The 20,128-nt window shown below is 32.2% G+C and overlaps 3 protein-coding genes across 4 annotated transcripts; 2 read left to right on the forward strand and 1 right to left on the reverse strand.

Moving 5' to 3' along the window:
* The first annotated feature begins 382 nt into the window (after positions 1-382).
* Positions 383-3,866, forward strand: LOC106779708 (farnesylcysteine lyase). The gene is made up of 5 exons (XM_014667885.2): positions 383-961; positions 1,485-1,658; positions 2,105-2,464; positions 2,583-2,758; positions 3,293-3,866. The coding sequence occupies exons 1-5, from the start codon at positions 428-430 to the stop codon at positions 3,555-3,557; spliced, it is 1,509 nt and encodes a 502-aa protein (XP_014523371.1). The 5' UTR covers positions 383-427; the 3' UTR covers positions 3,558-3,866.
* Positions 3,867-10,262: 6,396 nt separating this feature from the next.
* Positions 10,263-16,501, reverse strand: LOC106779727 (vacuolar protein sorting-associated protein 20 homolog 2). 2 transcript variants are annotated; one of them, XM_014667907.2, is made up of 7 exons: positions 16,218-16,501; positions 14,805-14,957; positions 14,441-14,593; positions 13,768-13,851; positions 13,147-13,276; positions 12,982-13,051; positions 10,263-10,529 (listed from the first exon to the last, which is right to left on the reverse strand). In XM_014667907.2, exons 1-6 carry the CDS (start codon positions 16,317-16,319, stop codon positions 13,026-13,028), a joined length of 648 nt encoding a protein of 215 aa, XP_014523393.1. In that variant the 5' UTR covers positions 16,320-16,501; the 3' UTR covers positions 10,263-10,529; positions 12,982-13,025. The 2 variants fall into 2 exon arrangements, with proteins under 2 accessions (XP_014523393.1, XP_014523392.1); XM_014667906.2 differs by lacking the exon at positions 10,263-10,529 and having other exon boundaries at positions 12,808-13,051; positions 16,218-16,500.
* Positions 16,502-17,537: 1,036 nt separating this feature from the next.
* On the forward strand, positions 17,538-19,860 carry LOC106779729 (RNA polymerase II transcriptional coactivator KIWI). The gene is made up of 5 exons (XM_014667910.2): positions 17,538-17,629; positions 17,747-17,898; positions 17,999-18,104; positions 19,422-19,444; positions 19,593-19,860. Exons 2-5 carry the CDS (start codon positions 17,770-17,772, stop codon positions 19,650-19,652), a joined length of 318 nt encoding a protein of 105 aa, XP_014523396.1. The 5' UTR covers positions 17,538-17,629; positions 17,747-17,769; the 3' UTR covers positions 19,653-19,860.
* Positions 19,861-20,128: the final 268 nt, after the last annotated feature.

Genomic DNA, 20,128 nt, shown 5'->3' on the forward strand with positions numbered 1-20,128 from the left:
TATATTAAAATATAAATGATAGTAATTGAAAAAAAAAACTATAATATTTATCATCTAAAAGAAGTTTATGCTTTTTAATATATATTTTAAACACAAACTAAGTTAGTAAGTGACTTAATAATTTATCATAGATAACATATTTTATGAATACTAAATATCATTTAATTCATCTTTGGTTACAAAAATAAATACTACCATTTGGATTGAAAAAATATTTTTAAAATTATATTCTGATTAAACAATCATATAAACGAAATTTTAATAGAAAAAAAAAACTTTGAAAGAATCATTCCTAAAAAAAATTAAAAAAGAAAACAGTATGAAAGTTTGAAGATTTCCAGATTGTGAACATATATATTTTTTATGATTTGATTCAAAATAAAACAGAAAGAAATTACAGGGAATCTATTACAATTGAGAATAATAGATGATGTCTCTCACACTGCCTTTCCTGTTGACCTTCCTCGCACTCTCTCAAGCTCAACCACTCTCCGATGACCCTCCGCAACCATCAACAACTATATGCATCGTCGGCGCCGGCATCGGCGGCTCCTCAGTTGCCCATTTCCTCCGTAAATACTCCCCGGAGTCAACTCCAGCCACCGATATCCGAGTATTCGAGCGCAACGGCGTCGTCGGGGGCCGCATAGCCACCGTGACGGTGGCGGGGGAGACCTTCGAGGCCGGAGCCTCCATTCTCCATCCTAAGAACCTGCACACAGTGGATTACGTGAAAATTCTGAACCTGAAGATCAACGAGCCTGATTCGGATCCCCTCTCTCTCGGCATTTGGAATGGGAAAAAGTTCGTTTTCAAAACTGTTACTCTTAGTTCCGATGTTCCTCTCATCAATAAGCTTCTTGAACTCCCATTTGTCGATACTCTCTTGTCGCTCTTTAATTCCGCTCGCATGTTCCTTCGCTACGGCTTCTCGCTCTTCAAGATGCAAAACTTCGTTGAGGTATTTCAACTGTTTAACCGTTATACTTACTCAGTTATTTAATTACTTACTAAATGAATCTTTGTCAAAGGTGAACTTGTTTACAAGTGTAGATACAGATTTTACACGTTCGAATAAGTCATTTTTAGTGCTTAATTTGCATACACAAGTGTACTCCTCATAAAAAAAAAAAAAAAAGAACTGATTTGCTAGGAATAATACAATCACACACACTGACGAGTACTCATTTGGCAACACAAGCTGATCTTGTGAAGAAAGACTTGAATTTCATTTCTCCAGTACACACACTATTAGAAAATATTTTTACATAAATATCTAATAGGGATTTATTTTGTAGTATAAATTAAACTCTTTCTTAATTAACAAATTACCTGTATTTAAGTTAACCAACAATGCAAAAAAGTTTAGTTAATGAAAGTGGGGTAGGGAGGGGGGTGTCCAAAAAAGTTTAATTAACAAATTACCTGTATTTAAATTAACCTCAAATATGTATTGTTTCCTGACGAAGCTTTATTTAATTTAGAGTGCTGTTGAGAGATTCTTAAATTACTATAAGGACACTAGTTCGAGACCCATTTTTGAGACTGTGGATGAGATGCTGCAGTGGGCTGGTCTATATAATCTTACTACAAGGACTTTGCATGATGAATTGGTGGATGCTGGGTTGTCTAACTTGTTGATCGACGAACTAGTCACTGTAAGAATTCCTTTGATCCTTTCAAATGTATATCTCAATCAATATTAATGTTTCGGTGATTCTGCTGAGTACATTGACAGCACTATTTTGGTTATGATTTGCTAGCAGTCATTGTGGTAGACTAGTGGGGTTTTGTTATGAAGGATTGTCATTGTTTCACTGTTAACAGTTACAAAACTGTTTTTTGTGTACATATGACAACACCTTTTTTTTTTTGGTTTGGTGGGGTGGGGTGGGGGGTGGAGAGGGTTATTAAACTACCTACTTAACGACGAACAAAAAACCTGACTAGTTTTTCAGGATTTGTGTTTGCAATTAATATTAATGGTTTTATGTGGAAGTCATTGTTACCAGAGAGCAAAAGATTTCACACAAATAATAGATTAATATCTAAGATTTAAAGTAACTGATCTGAAGATGGACTTCTGTCCGTTTTATTTATGCAGGTAATCACACGTATTAATTATGGCCAGAGTGTCTCCATGAGTGGGTTGGGAGGGGCAGTTTCTCTCGCAGGATCAGGCGGAGGATTATGGTCTGTCAAAGGAGGTAACTGGCAAATGGCTGCTGGACTGATTAATCGGTCAGATGTTGCACTACACCTGCACGAAGAAATAAAATCTGTTGCTGACCTTGGAGATTTTTATGAGCTCAATTCAACAAAAGGAAACAGTTATAAATGTGAAGTTGCTGTGGTTGCTACACCATTGGATGAGTTAGATATTCAGTTTATTCCCCCAATTTCGATTCCTGAGAGAAAAATGCAGCACACGTATACAACTTTTGTCAGGGGCCTTCTGAACCCTGTGAGTATTTAGACTTGAGGCATAAAATTACTGAGATTAGTATTTTTCAGTTTTGTATGTCTTTTCCTTTTATGGTGGTTGGTGTTACTTCTGATGGATTTGCTTTCTTGTGCACTAGGCATATTTTGGGCTCAAGGCTGTGACAAAAATTCCTGATCTTGTGGGCACAGTAGAGGATCCTAGCCTTCCATTTTCATGCATTGCAGTTCTCAAGAAGCACAATGAAAAAGAATCCACTTATAAATTATTCTCTCGTCAACCAATGGAAGACACATTACTGGATAGCATCTTCAGGTAATAATATCTGCTACTTGTTAATTAATTTCCCTTTCCTTGACACTGAAGTTATGCTACTGATTGTATACCAAAGCCTTCTTTACAAACCTGCCCTGTTGGAAAAGAAGTATAGTCCTTAATAATAACAATGTGGGCTCTAACAAATCATTAGAATTCAGCTTCTCTAAAATGAGCACCTCATTTTATAGGTAAAGTAACTAATCCCAATAGTAGATAGCAAAACTAATTTTCAATGTTACATGCACATATATAACAAATCATCTGTGTTGAAATATCAACTGCTGATTCTTTTTTCAACTGATATCACTTATACTTGCTCACTTTAAAGAGCCAAACCCAATTATTTAGTCCTAAGGTGCAAGTTGGACACATATATGGTTTGGAACCTGATGTTGATATTTACTTGTTGAGCTTTGCATTAACTGTTGAGTTTTCTATCAAGTGTCGTCCCGTTTCCCTCCCTCCTACAAAAACGAGAAAAAGAAAACTTGAACAAGGTTGTAATATTTTGTTGATTGGTATCACTGGCAGTGTGAGGAAGGAGACTATTCGGATAAACTGGGCTGCATATCCTCATTACCATGCCCCAGAAGTATTTGCACCATTTATATTGGACAAGAGGCATCTATACTACGTAAATGCATTTGAAAATGCAGCTAGCACCATGGAGACAAGTGCCGTAGCAGCTGAGAATATTGCCCGACTCATACTGTCAAGATATTTTGGCAAAGAAATTGTGAATTCATCCAATTTGTCTGCAACTTCTCGAGGAGAGGGTACTCATTTAGATTTATGATACATTGATTTTAATTTGTAAGATATTGTTAGTTTGGGTAATGTTGAAAGATTTTATGCAAATTGTATATGAGAATTTGGATAATCATACAACGTGTATGTACTGGCCAACCAAAAAAAGATACTCCCTACCAACAAAAGCGACTCATTTGCCTGTTTATTAAGAAAATGGAGGGAGAGGTCAAACTTAATATAATGTTTACATTTTGATGCATACGGCATACACGCAAAATACTCCATCCCCTTGTATTTTATTAATTGATGATGTGTGTTAATGTTAAGATTCCAATTGCTAATGAGGGTTCCGTCACCATGGGGTTGGTTTTGTACACATATCTAGTAGTAAGCAGTTCTTTTCATTTGTAGTAATTATATTTATCTGCGAGTAATTTCTTTTAAATCCTGATTTCTAAGAATATTATAAATGCTTTTGATGCTTAAGAGGTTCCTAGATTTGTTGACAATGTTTAGTTTTTATGCTTAACTTTTTTCCTACAATGGAAACCTTGCATTTTTATCCCAACAGCCCTGTTGTGGGGAAATATGGTTGAAATTGCAATCATGGGAATGCTATGGAGTATGGACTATTTGGTTAAGTTTTTTCTTCTTTCTATTTTTACTGTTGAGTACAGAATACCAGTTTAGTTTTAATTTATTTTTGTTTATAAAGTTTTATGCAGGAAATAATGTAAGTAAATGTTTATTTCTATATAATTTATAAAAAATATTGAAAACTAGAAAGTAAAAATAAAGCATTTTTTCCATTTTTTAGTAATCATGGTATGGGTATAAGGATATAAATCTTGGATCAAATGGTTAATTTAAAGATCTAGAAAAGTGATAATGATTAAAATTAGTGAAAATCGATTATTTTAATATTAAAAAGTTTTAATAAAAATAGTTTTTTTTTATGAATAAGTTTTATTATTTTAAAACACATCATAATGATTTGGGTCTAATCAAAATGACCTATTACAAAAAGCATGGTTAAGAAGATCTAAGAAGGATGGGAAACAATAGATGCCAAGCAATCTCTTTTCAACATGTTTACATGGAAGGCATAAAGACTCGTTCGGCAAACTCTATTCCTCGACCAACTATTGATCAACTAACTACATTAGAAGTCACTCAATGTAAGACATTTCAGAGAGCATTCTAGGCCCAACGGGTTACTTCACGCCCAGCGAGTTGCATCTCGCCCAACGACTTTCTCCCTCGCCCAACACCTATGTCAGATACCTCAAAGTAGCATGGTTTGGGCCCTGTATTTTGGGCCAAGTAGTCTAGATTTTATTTGGGTTTTGTATTTTAGGCCAAGTAGTCTAGATTTTATTTGGGCTTAATATTATGGGCCTAGTAGTGTAGGACTTCAATTGGGCCTTGTATTTTGGGCCAAGTATAATAGGATTTTGACCAAACAAGTCAACAAAGGGCCAAGGCCCAAAGTTGACTATGCTTGGATGTCCAAAATGGGTGTGTTGAACAAGGGGTCAACATTTTGGCTAAGCTTGGAGAACAAGGGAGAAGAATTTCATCCTAGACATGTGGAAGCTTCCCATTGGAGAGTTTTCCTCCTAATTAGTGGTCATGTGTCACTCTAGGAATGAAGAGTTTCTTCATAGGTAGTGGCCACATGTCACTCTCTCATTTGAGAGGATTTTTGCCACTTGTCTCCCTCCTATTGGAGAGGATTTCTCCTTGCTCTCCAAGACAACCAAGGTTGCTCTTTTAGGTTAAAGTTTCAGCCCATTTTTGAGACACCTTAGCCTATAAATAGAGGTGTTCTCCATCATGTAATACCTTTGATTTAGAGTAAAGTTATGCTGCCATTTTTGTGCCATACTACTCTTTTAAGGTCACCCTAGGCTAGAGCAACCCAAGTGGCCTCCTCTAGCCACCTTCCTCCAAGAGTTGGCTCAATCTCTCTTAGAGAACCACCAAACACACCTTCCATCACCATTCAAACTCATCAAAACCATGGGTTATCAACACCTTTCACCACCACCAAATTCTGCAAACTTCATCCATTATCTTATGGCTTGATTTGCTTCTAGATTTTGCTTGTCCTAGCTAGAGCATTGCCATCAGTGGTGCAAGGTGCAAGAAGTACTAGTCCAGGATCTTTACTTGGCCAAAGATGCTGACAAACTAACATTGTGTGTGGTAGCTTGGGTAGGCAAACTATTCCACCACCAAAGGTGCAAGATCTCACGAGATTTCACATCAATGTTTTATCTAGATAATTGAGTCTAATATGAGTCTTCATATGTGATATGATTATTTTTTATGAATGAGTGATGTATGATAATATTTCTATGTTTGTTTTATAAAAGTTCTTTTTCATATTAACTTATCCTGTTGTTTTTTTCTTATGGTTGTGTTGTTTCTTTTGTGATTATCGCCTTATTGGTGTGAGCAATTGAGGGATAGGTATTGAAACATTTCTAGTGGGAGACAACAATGTTATAGGGTTTTCTTCTTAATGGTTTAGTAATTATTCCTAATTGTTCTAGATATATTTATTATTATGGTTTTTATAAGTTAGAGATAAATATATTTTGTTTTATCAATCTTAGCACATTTTATTTTATCTGTTATAAGCTAGTAAATTTGGGATGATACCATAAAATCATTATCACTTATCTTAATTAATGCTTTTAACATTTTTTCAATTAAAAAATTAATAAAATTAAAATTTTAGAATTTTATTTTTAAACCATATAACTTGATGAGCTGATAAATTTCTAATTTAATGAGTATATACCAATATTGATTGGCTGGAAAAATATGAAACTTCTAACTAATTACTTCATGAAAAACTAAACAAGTTATCACCTTTAGTATTTCAAATAATAACACAGTTCCTTTTTTATCCAATAAAAAAATCTTATTCGTTAATTGAAAATGTTTGATACATGTTGAAAAAGTGAAAAAGGAAAACATTGAAGTATATTGCTCGATAGTAAAAGGATAAATGTGGATTGTTCTCATACTTTAAGGATAGGGAGGCTTTTACTTCCTACACTCCCACAATATTTTTGACAAGTTCTCCAATTTTCAAAATGATCATTTTATGTATTTTTGACTTCCAAATTGTTCTGGAAACTTTCTGGAACAAACTTTCCAAAATTTCCTAAATAAGTTTTACAAAATCTTTGAAATACAATTTTCGGAGAAGAATTTTCGAGACATATGAAATGCATTTTGAAATTAGAATTTCTGAAAGAAAAAAACTTTTTGAAATGCATATAATATTTTTCAAAATGGTTTCTCTGAAGAAGACCCTGTATGCATGAAGTGTTTCAAGAAGAGTTTTTTTAAACAGATGAAATACTTGCGGAAAAAAACTTTTCAGAATGAAATTCTTTATCATATTTTCTCTTTTCTTCTTCCTTTACAGGAACGGTCGATGAAAACGGTGGCGGTAATGATACTAGTAGCGGTAGTGGTGAAGAGTATTTGAGAAGTTTTTTGCTGTAAGAAGAGTGCAGTTAGTGTTTTGAGGGGTGAGGAAACAATAACCTAGTAATGTTGTGATTAGAAGTGGCTAAAAATAATTCATCTACTGAATTATAATTAATTGTACTATATTATATTAAAAAAATTATTCACTTTTACTAACTTAAGTATACTATTTTATGATTTAGTTTTTAAAAATTGAACTTATAACATTTTCGGTTTCAGTTATCTAAAAGAACATGTATCTACTCTTTCCTCTTCTTCTGTTTCGTTTTAAAAAAAAAAGTTATTTAATAATAAAATATTAATAAAAAAACCGTTCACATAAAAAATTAATAATAAATTTTGTATTGACAAAATTTTTTATCACAAATTTTTATATTTTTTTTATTAATAAACATATATTACATTTTAAATAATATTATTTTGAGTAATAAAAGTAAAATATGTTTTTTTAAATCTAATTTTATTAAATGATTAAGTAATATAAATAATAAAAGAAGAAAAAGACTATATAAAAAATATAATACTTTAAATATATTATATTTTTTAACATATTATTAAATATGTAAAAGTATGTTAAATTTTTTTTAATGATATTAAAACGTCTGTAAATGCACACATTAAAATAACTATTTATTTTAAAAATCAACTTACTTTAAAATAATTATCAATATTATTATTTTTAAATTATAGTATTTTATGGACTAAAACTAAAATATATTTTTTAACATTAAATTTTATTAAATAACTATATAATGAAATATCATAAAAAAAAATAGTAATATAGCAAAAATAATTAATATTATAGAAATATCAAATAACAAAAAATATTAACAAACTTTCATAGTATCATCTTTTATTATATTATAATAATAAATAAATATTAGTTTAATTTTTATATAATAAAATATAAATAATAAATAATTGATTAATAAAACAATTTTATGAAGCAACAAAATAAATATAAATAAAAAATTATTTAAAATAAAATAAGTAGATAAAAAGATAAAATAACTATATACACATATAAAACGAAAAAATAGAAGTAAAAAATTAAAAAAATAAATATAAAAGTGAAATATTATTCATGACAAAATAAATATAAATAAAGAAATAAAAAATAAAATAAAATAAATAAAAAATAAAACAATTTCCATACACATATAATAATAAAAGAAATATAAATAAAATAGAGAATAATAATATCGAATAATTAAAAAAGTAATTTGTAAGATACTTATGAATAAGATAAAATAAATGTTAAAATAAATTTTGATTAAAAACTTTTCAATTTTAATTAAAAAATTACTTTAATAATTTATTTAATATAATTACCGTGTTCTTTCATGGTATCAGACGGTTACCATTTAAAAAATTAAAATAATTAATCTTTTTATAATAAACTTTTATAAGCATAGTTGTATGTGTTTGTGGCAATTTAAGAAAGTGGAAATATGAAAATATTGATGATATTTTTCGGACTGGAGAAGTAAGTATTTGATGTAAGTTTTGCATAAATATTGATGATTTGAATGTACTGTTTAATTTGTTTGCATGTCTTGTAGTTTAAGTTGGAGTGGTATGTTGGCGAGCGTTTCCGTAACATGCCCGAAATCAAAGCTGCTTTTCAGCTTTTTGATGGAGGGATAGGTCTAGCGCAATTGCCAAAACGATGTAGAGTTGAGGAAGGTGATGATGATAGCTCCGATGATGGCACCTTTGAAGCAAAGCTTGAGGAGACATTGAAGAAAAAAAATGAAGAAATGATGGCCTTGAATTCAAGGCTAGCTTTTTTGATTGGATCCTGGACGACGAAAACATAAGATTACTGGATGCGCTATCGGTGTATGGGTTGTTGTAGGATAATTGTCCTGTGTTCAAATGTAGTGAACATTGTAAGAAACATTATTGTTTATGGAGACTATGTATTTTTAATATATAGAAACACATTGTACAGATTGTTATATGAATAAGAAATATGATTTCTACCTTGTTTATGTTCAATGCACAAGGATGTTGTAATCGTTAACGCGAGTTTCTTTGTAATCGTTTATATATTTGAAGACATTGTACAAATGATTATTGCAATACAACGATTGATTTTGAAGATTGGTTATGTACAATGTTGAAATAATTGTTGACTGATGATTGATGTCCAGGTTTTACTGGAATCTCCCACAAAAAGCACTCCTGTAATCGTTTACAAAAGCCTTGTAATCGATTACGCGAGCCATAATGCAGTTTTGGACATCCTGTTGAACTGAAGGAGCCACCTGTGCCAACGTGGGGGACCACTGGTCATTTTGGGTGTTTTTTGAAGGAAACTTGACTTGTTTTTGTTGCAAGTGTGAGTGTAGGGTTTGATGTGATGGTTGAGACACCCCATGATGTAGAGGGGTCCCACCTAGGGTGATGACATGAATCTACGCGAGTTTTAGTGTAATCTGCCACAAAAAAACTCTTGTAATCGTTTACAAAAGCCTTGTAATCGATTAAGCGAGCCATAATGTAGTTTTGGACATCCTGTTTAACTGAAGGAGCCACATGTGCCAACGTGGGGGACCACTAGTCATTTTGGGTGTTTTTTGAAGGAAACTTGACTTGTTTTTGTTTCAAGTGTGAGTGTAGGGTTTGATGTGATGGTTGGGACACCCCATGATGTAGAGGGGTCCCACCCAGGGTGATAACATGAACCTTGGTGAGTTTTAGTGTAATCTGCCACAAAAAGCACTCCTGTAATCGTTTACAAAAGCCTTGTAATCGATTACGCGAGCCATAATGCAGTTTTGGACATCCTGTTTAACTGAAGGAGCCACCTGTGCCAACGTGGGGGACCACTGGTCATTTTGGGTGTTTTTTGAAGGAAACTTGATTTGTTTTTGTTTCAAGTGTGAGTGTAGGGTTTGATGTGATGGTTGGGACACCCCATGATGTAGAAGGGTCCCACACAAGGTGATGACATGAACCTTGGTGAGTTTTAGTGTAATCTGCCACAAAAAGCACTCCTGTAATTGTTTACAAAAGCCTTGTAATCGATTACGCGAGCCATAATGCAGTTTTGGACATCCTATTTAACTGAAGGAGCCACCTGTGCCAACGTGGGGGACCACTGGTCATTTTGGGTGTTTTTTGAAGGAAACTTGACTTGTTTTTGTTTCATTTTGGGTGTTTATTGAAGGAAAGTAGATTGCTTTGAGAAAATAAATAGTGTTGAATTCATTCATCTCAAAACAATGATTATAATAAGAACATTACATGACATCTTACTAAATTATAAAAGTGCACAATAACAACATTGAAACTTGAATACAAGTACAGTCATCCAATAACCAGTCTTAGAGCTGATAACATACTATTACAGTACTCCATTAAAGTAATTTTCCCCCTTCACTAGAAAACATAAATTAAAGCATACGTAAATTAATCTATTAATTGTCTGCTTGTTTGGATGATGATGACGGTTGGTCTGCTTCTGTGGATGATGATGACGGTAAGTCAGTTGCACGCTCAACTGTCCAAAACAAAATAACACACTAAATCAAATAACAAGAGGATAGAAGGCAAGAAACACACCAAATCAAATAACACACCAAATCAACAAAACCATAACGGATGCAAGAAAACACAAGAAGCCCAATACCCAAACCTAAAACGAAATACCCAAACTTAAAGAGGATAAAAGGCATTTACCTTGGTCCAACGAAGGTCCATTCCGGAACTTGCCATTTCAGAGCAATGGAGAGCACTTGAGAGCAATGGAGAGCACGCAAAAGGAGAGACGAGAGGACGTTGGGAGACGACGGGAGAGAGACAATTTGTCACACAAAACCAATGAAAAAGCCGAGGAGGTAGAATTGGAATACAAAGTTTCTGAAAAGCTTTCCATTTTGCAAAGCAAATTTAAAAAAGAAAAAGTAAAAAATGACTACCCAATAAGATGTTGACACCTGGCAGTGTCAAATATGTGTCAAAAATTGGGTGTCAAAATAATGGGACCCAAGAAATTTTAAAGAACTCCAAACAACTCATTATTTTATATTTTATTCTCTTTTTTCATGTACATACCACCACACTCACTCATTCACTCTCTCACTCGCTATCTTATATATATATATATATATATATATATATATATATATAAAAGCAAGTTTCCTTAAGTAACTTGCAATGGCAACTCATGGACAAGCAAATGGTACTTTAAACAACTCACGGTGTTTAAATCGTGTTCATCCAATGAAAAATAGCTTTAAACAACTAGCACTTTGTTCAACACCTAAATAAACGTAGTTGATTAAAGAATGAGTTTAAACAAAGAAAATTTTAAAATTTTAAAAACATTGTTAAAATATCATTTCGTTTATGTTTTAATTTCTTAAAGTTTAATAATGTTGTTATAAAGTCATTTTTAGAATATTTATTAGGATTAAGTAAGCTTCTAATCTCACCATAAATAAATCCTATTAAATTTGGTATCATTAAATTTTTTTCCGTTTTTGAAGCCAACATTAAATAAGTACATAAATTTGATTTTATAACTATTTCTATTACACATTAATTTAGATAATATCGTGGAACATGTCCATATCTTAATTCAAAAGTAATAAAAATCAAAATCAAATTTATTTATTTTTTTGTTAACAAAGTTTGAGACGGAATGGTTCAGATCAAAGGTTGAGATAGATCTATGCTAAAATTCAACCAAATTTGAACGTGATACCACAGTCAAAACTTGGTTGAATTAGTTTTGACAAAAATTTGATTGAGTCAGTCCTGACCAATAATCGGGCCAATTCGATTAAAACGACTATGATCGAAAATCAACATAATTCGACCAAGACTTTCACGATTGAAACTCGGTTGACTTGGTCCCGACTAAAATTCGCCTAAATTAACTCGAGATAGTCCCAACCAAATTCAATCGGGATTACCACACCGAAAATCGATCTAGTCAATCCCAACCAAAATTTGGCCAAATTCTGGTAAGTCGACCCTGACAAAAAATAATCAGGACAGCCACGACCAAAACTCCATTGAATTAGTTTTTACCGAAATTTGGTCGAGTTGGCACAGACTGAAAATCGGCCAAATTTAGGCGGGAAGGCCATGGTTGAAACTCAGTCGACTGAGTTAGCACCAGTCGACAATTGAATGCATTCGGCGGGGATCACCACAGCTGAAACTAAGCTGAGTCAATCTTGGCCAAGATTCAGTCGAATTCGACTAAGTCGACCCCAACCAATAATCGATCGAATTTATCTAAGTCGGCCTGGCCGAAATTCAACCGAGTTTGTCCCAACTGAAATTTGGCTGAGTTGATCCTAACCAAAATTCGATCAAACCGATTCCGATCAAAAATCGGCCGAATTCGGTCGAGTAAGCCGCAACTAAAGTTTGGTTTAATCGACAATCATCAAATTAAACTGCAACTTTAGAGATTCTCAAATAAGTAAAAAGTATAAAATAATGTAGTTTTAAGTTAACAAGTAGTTGTCTGAGCTACAACTTTAGAAATTAAGTTTTTTAAAGCTGAACTACAATCAGTTCAATATTTTTTGGTATAACATAATATAGTTAATTGATAGTTCAGTACAGTTGAGTTAGTTTTACACACTCCTACTTATCACATGGAAACCTTGTAATCAATGTTTCCACATGGACAAGGAAGGCACTAACGAATGGCACAACATCATCAACCAGGAATTTCGGGATATTATTGGTAAACATTTTCGGTTAACCTTGGAGTATCTGACGTAAATGATGTGAAAGTAGTCGAAAAAGGGAAGAAGGAGGGGCAACAAAACATATGATTCAGTCTATAGCTCTGGTTAAAAGTCATGTACAATTATACATGGAAATCTGTACAAATTAAATGTCACTGCAGATAAATCAATCAAACTCAGTAGATGCAGAAATTTTGCAAGAGAAATCTGTAAGATACAGGCAAACAAAGTCATATTGCAAACCTTGGTTTACAGAGCAATTGACATGTTTTTGGTCGCAATGTTCTTCAAGCTGCCAATGGTTCCTCCATAACTGTTTGCGTAATAAGTAATTAATTAAAAGTTAGATAATTTCTTTTCTTCTTTTATCTCTGCTTTGGAAGTGGACAAGAAGGAAGTGGAAGATACCTTTTCTTTTCGTAGATACATCAGCATCACTGGTAACTGGTGCTTTGGTTGGTACATCAGGAAGGTCCAACTTTTCTTCGATTTCTTCATGAGCTGAGTGAGGAACTTCAGGAAGATCTTGGACGGTAAGCTGAAGCAACAAAATGAACTCTGTCAAATTTCCATATCTAAGCCTCTTTTAATCAGAATTGTTTTTGCGACCATTTGTTATATGTATCATTCCTATTCCAAATTCATTATCTCTGTAGTCAATCACCAGCTCAAAACTTTGCATACAGGAAAACATAATTGAATCATATGCTTTTACTAGGAGAATTGCCAAGCCTATAATATTAGATCCCCATTCATCTTAACAACAAATAGTTGGCAAATTTAACCTATAAGAAGCCCTATTAGCCTTGGCTAGCACAACAATAATATGCTCATGCCATTCTCCCAAAGATGTACAATACGTGTGAAAAGGGTTAAAATGAAGCACAACAATTTATGTCCCTTCCATAATCCAAACTATTATGATTAAATCGGAAATTCAATAGGAACAATTTGAATGGATGATATTTATATTGGAGAGAGTAAAAGGTAGAACTAATACCAAATTATAAGAACTGGGAAAACATATACCTGGGTTTCCAAGTCTTCAAATTCTGCTAAAATCTCCTCCTCATCTTCTGCTGATAATTTTTCCCCTAGTATCGCATTAATTTCCTTCACATTCAACAAAATTATGGCAACCATCAGTGAGCATCAAATATAAACAAGGCATATGAAAAATAGTAAACAGATAAATAGAAGCCAATAATAATAGCACTTTCAAGGCCCGGTTTTATCAATCTTAGATAGCAGAAAATGGCAGAAAGCCAACAATCTGTTGTACATATAGTGGATAGCAACGTGAGAAAATTATGGAAGTTACGCTGGAATATATTACATATACCAATTATATATGTATAAGAAAAAATTGTGCTCTATATATGCATATAAAAGATAAAATGCGCACAAATTGGCATAATAATTATTCAATATATCAATTAGGCAGAGACTCCCTATAGATAACAAGAGGATGCAAGTGACATGCCACAACAACACTTCTAGCAAAAGGAGTTGCAATCATGGATTCAAGGAATTTCACAATGCAATGGTGCTATAGCAGCTGTAAACATGTTTGAACACCCCTCACATTCATCTACCTTCCCCAAAAAAGGAAAACCCTCAATATAAAAAAAGCCAGACATGGAAATCAGTTTTCGTAAGCAGAAAAGCTGAAGTGTAACCACAATAGTAAAGTCAAACTCACATCTTGATAGGCTTTAGCTTCAGCGGTGTCATCCATAAGTTTCTGAACATCGTCAATATTTATCTCACTTTGTATGGCTTTCATTGCATCATTACCAGCCTTCAAACTTTCAAACACAGCCTTCTGCTTGCTTGCCAGTTCAATATCTGCTAACTGAAAAAGAAGATTGTTATAGGTGTATAATCAAGTAAAAGGACAGCAATGTTAATTCACAATAATTTCCTCTGATTATTGCAAAGAAACAGAAAATTGTAAAGCCATATAAGATGCAAACAGGTAATAGTATAGTTATTACTGATGGATCAAAATGAAACAAAAACAAAGACAAAATATATAAAACAGAATAATAATATAAAAATATTACTTGCTGCTCAACATTTATAAGCCAGGTATCAACTTGCTTCAACAATTCTTCTTGTGTCTTCTTTTTCTTCAGTGCTAGCAAGGCCCTATCCTTCTTCTTTTCACGAATCAAATCTCGTGCAGCCTGTTTTTCTGCTTCGATAACTGCATCAAGCTGGAAAGACGAAATGATAGAAAAAAATGAAATAGCATAAAAAAAGAAACAAAAATGAACTAAGAACAAAAGAAAACAAATGGTTAAAATAAAACCAATGCCTCTCTAAACTTCACCACCAAGGACATGCATGAAAAGCATTGTTATCAATTGCAGATTGCAGAAAATGGCAGAAAGCCAATGATTTGCTGTTTCGTAAAGTGAATAGTGCCATAGAAGTCACAAATGTTGATATATATGCGTTTGTGCGTATAAAAATCAAATTGTATAGAAAACAAAGATTAATTACATAAAAGTTAGCATTATATTAACTCAAAAGTTCAATAGACTAAAGAATTGTCAGAGATAATAGGAGCAAGTGAGATGCATTCCACAACCACGACAACTATAGTGGCTGCAACAGCACACAAAGTTCCAAGCGCTAAAAATTCCACTATACGATAGCTATGTAGCAGATATTTAACAAAACTTGTAAGAAATGCAATTAATATGCAACCACACACAATCTCATCTCACGATGCAATTTAAATTAGAAGCATGCTCTATAAACACAAAAATTAAAAAACATGCTCTATACCACGATGCAATTAGAAAAATGTGTTGGTCTAGCTTGGAAAATGATTGAAATTGGATCAGAATTATGGAGAAACAGAAGAAATTCCCCTGATTAGAATACGATTGCAGAAATTCAAGGTCTCCCAATACCAAAAGGCCTCGATCCTCTCAAATGACAAAATAACCTTCTCTAAGTCCCTCCTTCTATTTATAGGCAAACGCCCAATTTCTTATCCAAACCCCTCTACAAATTCACATCAAACTAACTAAATCTAGAAATGCACCATCAACTAACATTTACCTATCACAAAATTCAGCTCATTTATTATTAAATTGCCAGTGGATATCATATTAATTTGAATGGAACATATTAAAGTTCAGGAACTGCCCACTAATTTTGCAGCAATTTTTATGAGTTAGTTTCCAAGAGTTTAACATGGATAAGAGGTTGTAACATTATGAAAGCGTGCAATGTTTGCTGTTATATGGTGTATTTGGTTAGAGGCTTACAGCAGATGCAGCAATTATATGCATAGTTGTGAAATACAATCCAGCAGACATTTATTCATCGGAACTAGCCATGAAAAGATTCCAAAAGATCCAAATTCATATATGTGCATCTTTACTGATCATATTTTTTACCCTATTGTCTTGTAACATAAAATTCAATCAGAGAAAAAAAAAGATTTTTGGAGAAGGAAAAACCTTCTGTTGATATTGGGCGAGTTTGCGTCTCTGGGTCTTGAGAGCGAGGATTGCTTTATCAACGTCTGTGACCTTTGGTTTCTTCACAAACAAATTACCCATTGATTATTCTGATCTGAATTTCACTCTCCTTAGCCTACAATTGTCTCCTAATTTGTGCTTGGACTTCAATCGAATGATCTTTGAGAAGGAATGTGTATTGATGAATATAGTTCTGTTGAAGCTGCCAGCGAATCAAACAAAATCTTTGCTGCTTTAGTTTTACCAGACCATACACACACTTTTACAGGGTTTTGGTCCTTTTCTAAAACAACCTAGTTATTATTAATTTCAAATTTAATTTATAGGTTTAAAGATAATAATTTATCAAGAAAGTTAATAATATAATTTATATATTATTAATGAAACCACATGTACTATGTTCTTGTGTCTATTTTTTTATTATAAATAAAAGATTTATTATTTTATTAGTATAATAATTATTTGAATAAAAGTAATATTAAAATATAAAGTAATTTTAAATTATTAAAATAAAAATATTTTGAATAGTTATTTGAATTAAATAGTTATTTAAAGAATAAAAATAAAAAAAATTGTATTAAATATTAAAATATATTTCCTTCATCATAATATAATTAAAATGTTTATGGATTCTAATGGTAAATTATTTGCCAAACAACTTTTTTATTACATTTATTTTAATCATGATATTGATTCATAGTGAAAACACAAGAGTTGTATTAACTTTTTTTATAATAATAATAAATAATAGAATTATTTTTATTCTTATTATTAATAAATTTTATAATTTTATTGTAAATGGTTTTTATTAATTGTAAGTATTTTTTTAATTAAAAAATGGTTAAATTTTAAAAAAAAAATCTCAAATAAAAAAACGGTTAAATGTAAAGAAACGGTTACTTAAAGAAAAAAATAATAAAATAATCATTTTAATTTAGAACAATTTTTATTTAAAAATAAAATTAAAAGATAAATATAGACATCAAAATAAAAAATCATTTTTATATATAGTTAGACTTTTTCTTTAATTTCTACGAATTAGATAAGTTATTGGAAAGTAGTAATGGATAAGCATTATTAGCTAGACTCATTTTCTTATTCTTGTAAAAGTATATTCATTTAATAGTATATATTATAACTACCAATAATTAATAAAATTAGAGTATAGAAACATTTCTTGATCATAATTAGTAATGGTAAAAATATTTATGTCTATGGGTATTATGAGAATGAGTTTTATATTAACTATTCAAAAATGATAAAAACATACTTATCTTTATTCACTTTTTTAGTCATAAAATAAAAAATTATCACATAATGAAAGGCAGTTCACTCGACGAGGAGTGTGACTCTTGGACTGAGTGAAATTTGGGCGCCAAAAGCTATTTTAGGTTTCAATATTTTCTTGTATTTCTGTCAATCTATTAGTGTTTTCATTTTCTATAAAATCCCATTTTCTCGCTTTGTCATTAATATTCACTCTAATTAATCACTCATTCACGACACAGAAGCAGAAAAGAGGATTCAGGAAATGTCTGGGAAGGCCAAGAGGAGAGACGAAGCCGGTGCTTCTGACGCCGAATCTGAAGGCCACCATCCGCCAACAAAGATACCCAAGAAGGATTCCGACGACGAATCCGACGATATTGTCGTCTGCGAGGTTTACTTCTCTACTATACTAGGGTCTATCTTTTTTCCTTTTTTTACTAAAAAAATTTTGTTTTATCGTTTATTTACTATGTTATTTCGGTGGAATGTAGATTTCTAAGAACAGGAGGGTTTCTGTGAGGAACTGGCAAGGCAGGGTTGTGGTTGATATTCGCGAGTTTTACATCAAGGATGGCAAGAAATGTCCTGGCAAAAAAGGTTATATTATTTTGACGTTTTTGTTTGATTATGTTTTTCGAAATTATTTGGTTTTTTGATTTTTTTTATTACTTTTCTTACATTGGTCTGTGAGTTTATTTTTAGTTCAGTGGGTGTGTTGTTTGAGGAATAGGAAGGGTTTTGGATTAATTTTCCAAGGGTATAAAATGTATTATGCTGGATGGATTGAAGTATTGCTATCTAATACCCTATGTCTCTTGTGGGGTGGCTCATTCTTTTTGCAAGAAGGTAGTTAAACTGATGAATGTGATATGTTCTGGCTGATGATCTATTCAGTTCTTGTACATTGGTAATGTATTATTGATAAAATTGATGATAAACACGTTCCGTGGGATATCAGGTCACCTCTTTGAGATTTACTTTGTTAGCTACTGGTTACTCAGCCCATTTTTTTTCATTTTGTGAGTAAAGGAAACTCTAGTTCATTGTAATGTATGGTTTTGGCAAACAATTAGGTTTAGGATAATATGAAAACTGAATTAATTTTTATGATTTTGAACTTTGTTACTGTTAGTATAAATGAATTTTGTTAAATCTGCGAACATTCAATTTGATTTTGTTTAAGAATCTGGACGTTTTTTTCTGTGAATGAATTGGAAATAATTCTTACTAGTCACCATATCAGTTGTTGGCTCATTGGAAATAATGTTGTTGAGGTGTATATATGGACTGCACTTTTACATAATTATCATGGGAAATAATGACGGGGATTTCTCTTCTCTTCCTGACTACATGTTTTTTTTTTCTGTTTCTGCTGTATTCCCGTGTTTTCCTGCTACATTTTGTTCACACATGTGTTTATGTTGTTTATTATAATTGTCGTGCATTTTGAATGGGGCAGAGAGAGAGAGAGTATTTACTTGTATATAAGTCATTTTTAAGTAGAATAATGGCTACTCAGCGGTTTTCTATCTTGTCATAGTATTTTGTCGTTGGCTGTATGTACTGATATCCTAGATCTGTAGCTATGCATTTATATTGAAAATTTGCTTTTGCTGCTAACCAATCTTCTATTTTTGTGAACAATAGTTGTTTGGCTTTTGACCTGATTGACTTTTCAAAGGTCCTGATTTATGCCACCCATTTGTTTCCGAGATCATGCTTGTGCATTGCAAATGAGGCATCCTTATATAGATATTGTAGAGAAAGATTGGAGTGCAGGAATAGATTTTGTTGTCTTCTATTTTGTCTCCACTGAAAATTTGATTCTTGATAGAGCTCATTATATAGATATTTGATATTTATTCTTTTATTTTAAACCAAGGGTTATCCTAACATCTTTAAATTTCTTTTCAGGTATCTCGTTGAGCATGGATCAGGTATATCTTGAAATAATTTGGATGTTGCTTGGTTACAAGTTCTTTTTCTATGCATATGATCAATCCACGCTTTATTTTTTTCCTAAAATTTCTAAAGAAATGATTTTCAAGTCAGCAACCAATGATTCATTTTCTTTCTCGTATGCAGTGGAATGTGCTTCGCTCTCATGTTGAAGAAATTGACAAAGCAGTCAGTGAGAATTCTTAGGAAATCGGCACCGTGTGTACTTACGAAATGACATGTGTATACAGTTTTTTGGAGTATTAGAACAACACTGAAGGGTTATGTGATGTCTAATCACACCTTCTCTAAGCTGGTACTGCTATTGTAGGTTTTGGATGTCTAGCTTTGTTTAATGGTGCCTGTAAAGTGAACAGTTATGTGCTTGTTATCGATATGCTCTGCTTCCAGTCTAGTGTGTGCCTTCCATTAACTTTGATTTAAACTCAACTTCTTCATCGACGATGGAATGCACAAACCAAGATAGAAATGAACTCCTGGAACAAATCTTGGAAGTTCTCCTAAAATGGGAAAAAAATACACGCTTTGAAAAATATTTTACAATTATAACAAACTATTTTCTGTTTTTCCGAATATAGTCATATGACGTCTTTTATTAGGCTTTTTTAATGTTACAGGAGCATCTGGACTAAAAGATTATTTTCTTTTGTATTTAATCAATT

This window comes from Vigna radiata, unplaced genomic scaffold (assembly GCF_000741045.1).
Source record: "Vigna radiata var. radiata cultivar VC1973A unplaced genomic scaffold, Vradiata_ver6 scaffold_160, whole genome shotgun sequence".
Lineage (NCBI taxonomy): Eukaryota > Viridiplantae > Streptophyta > Magnoliopsida > Fabales > Fabaceae > Vigna > Vigna radiata.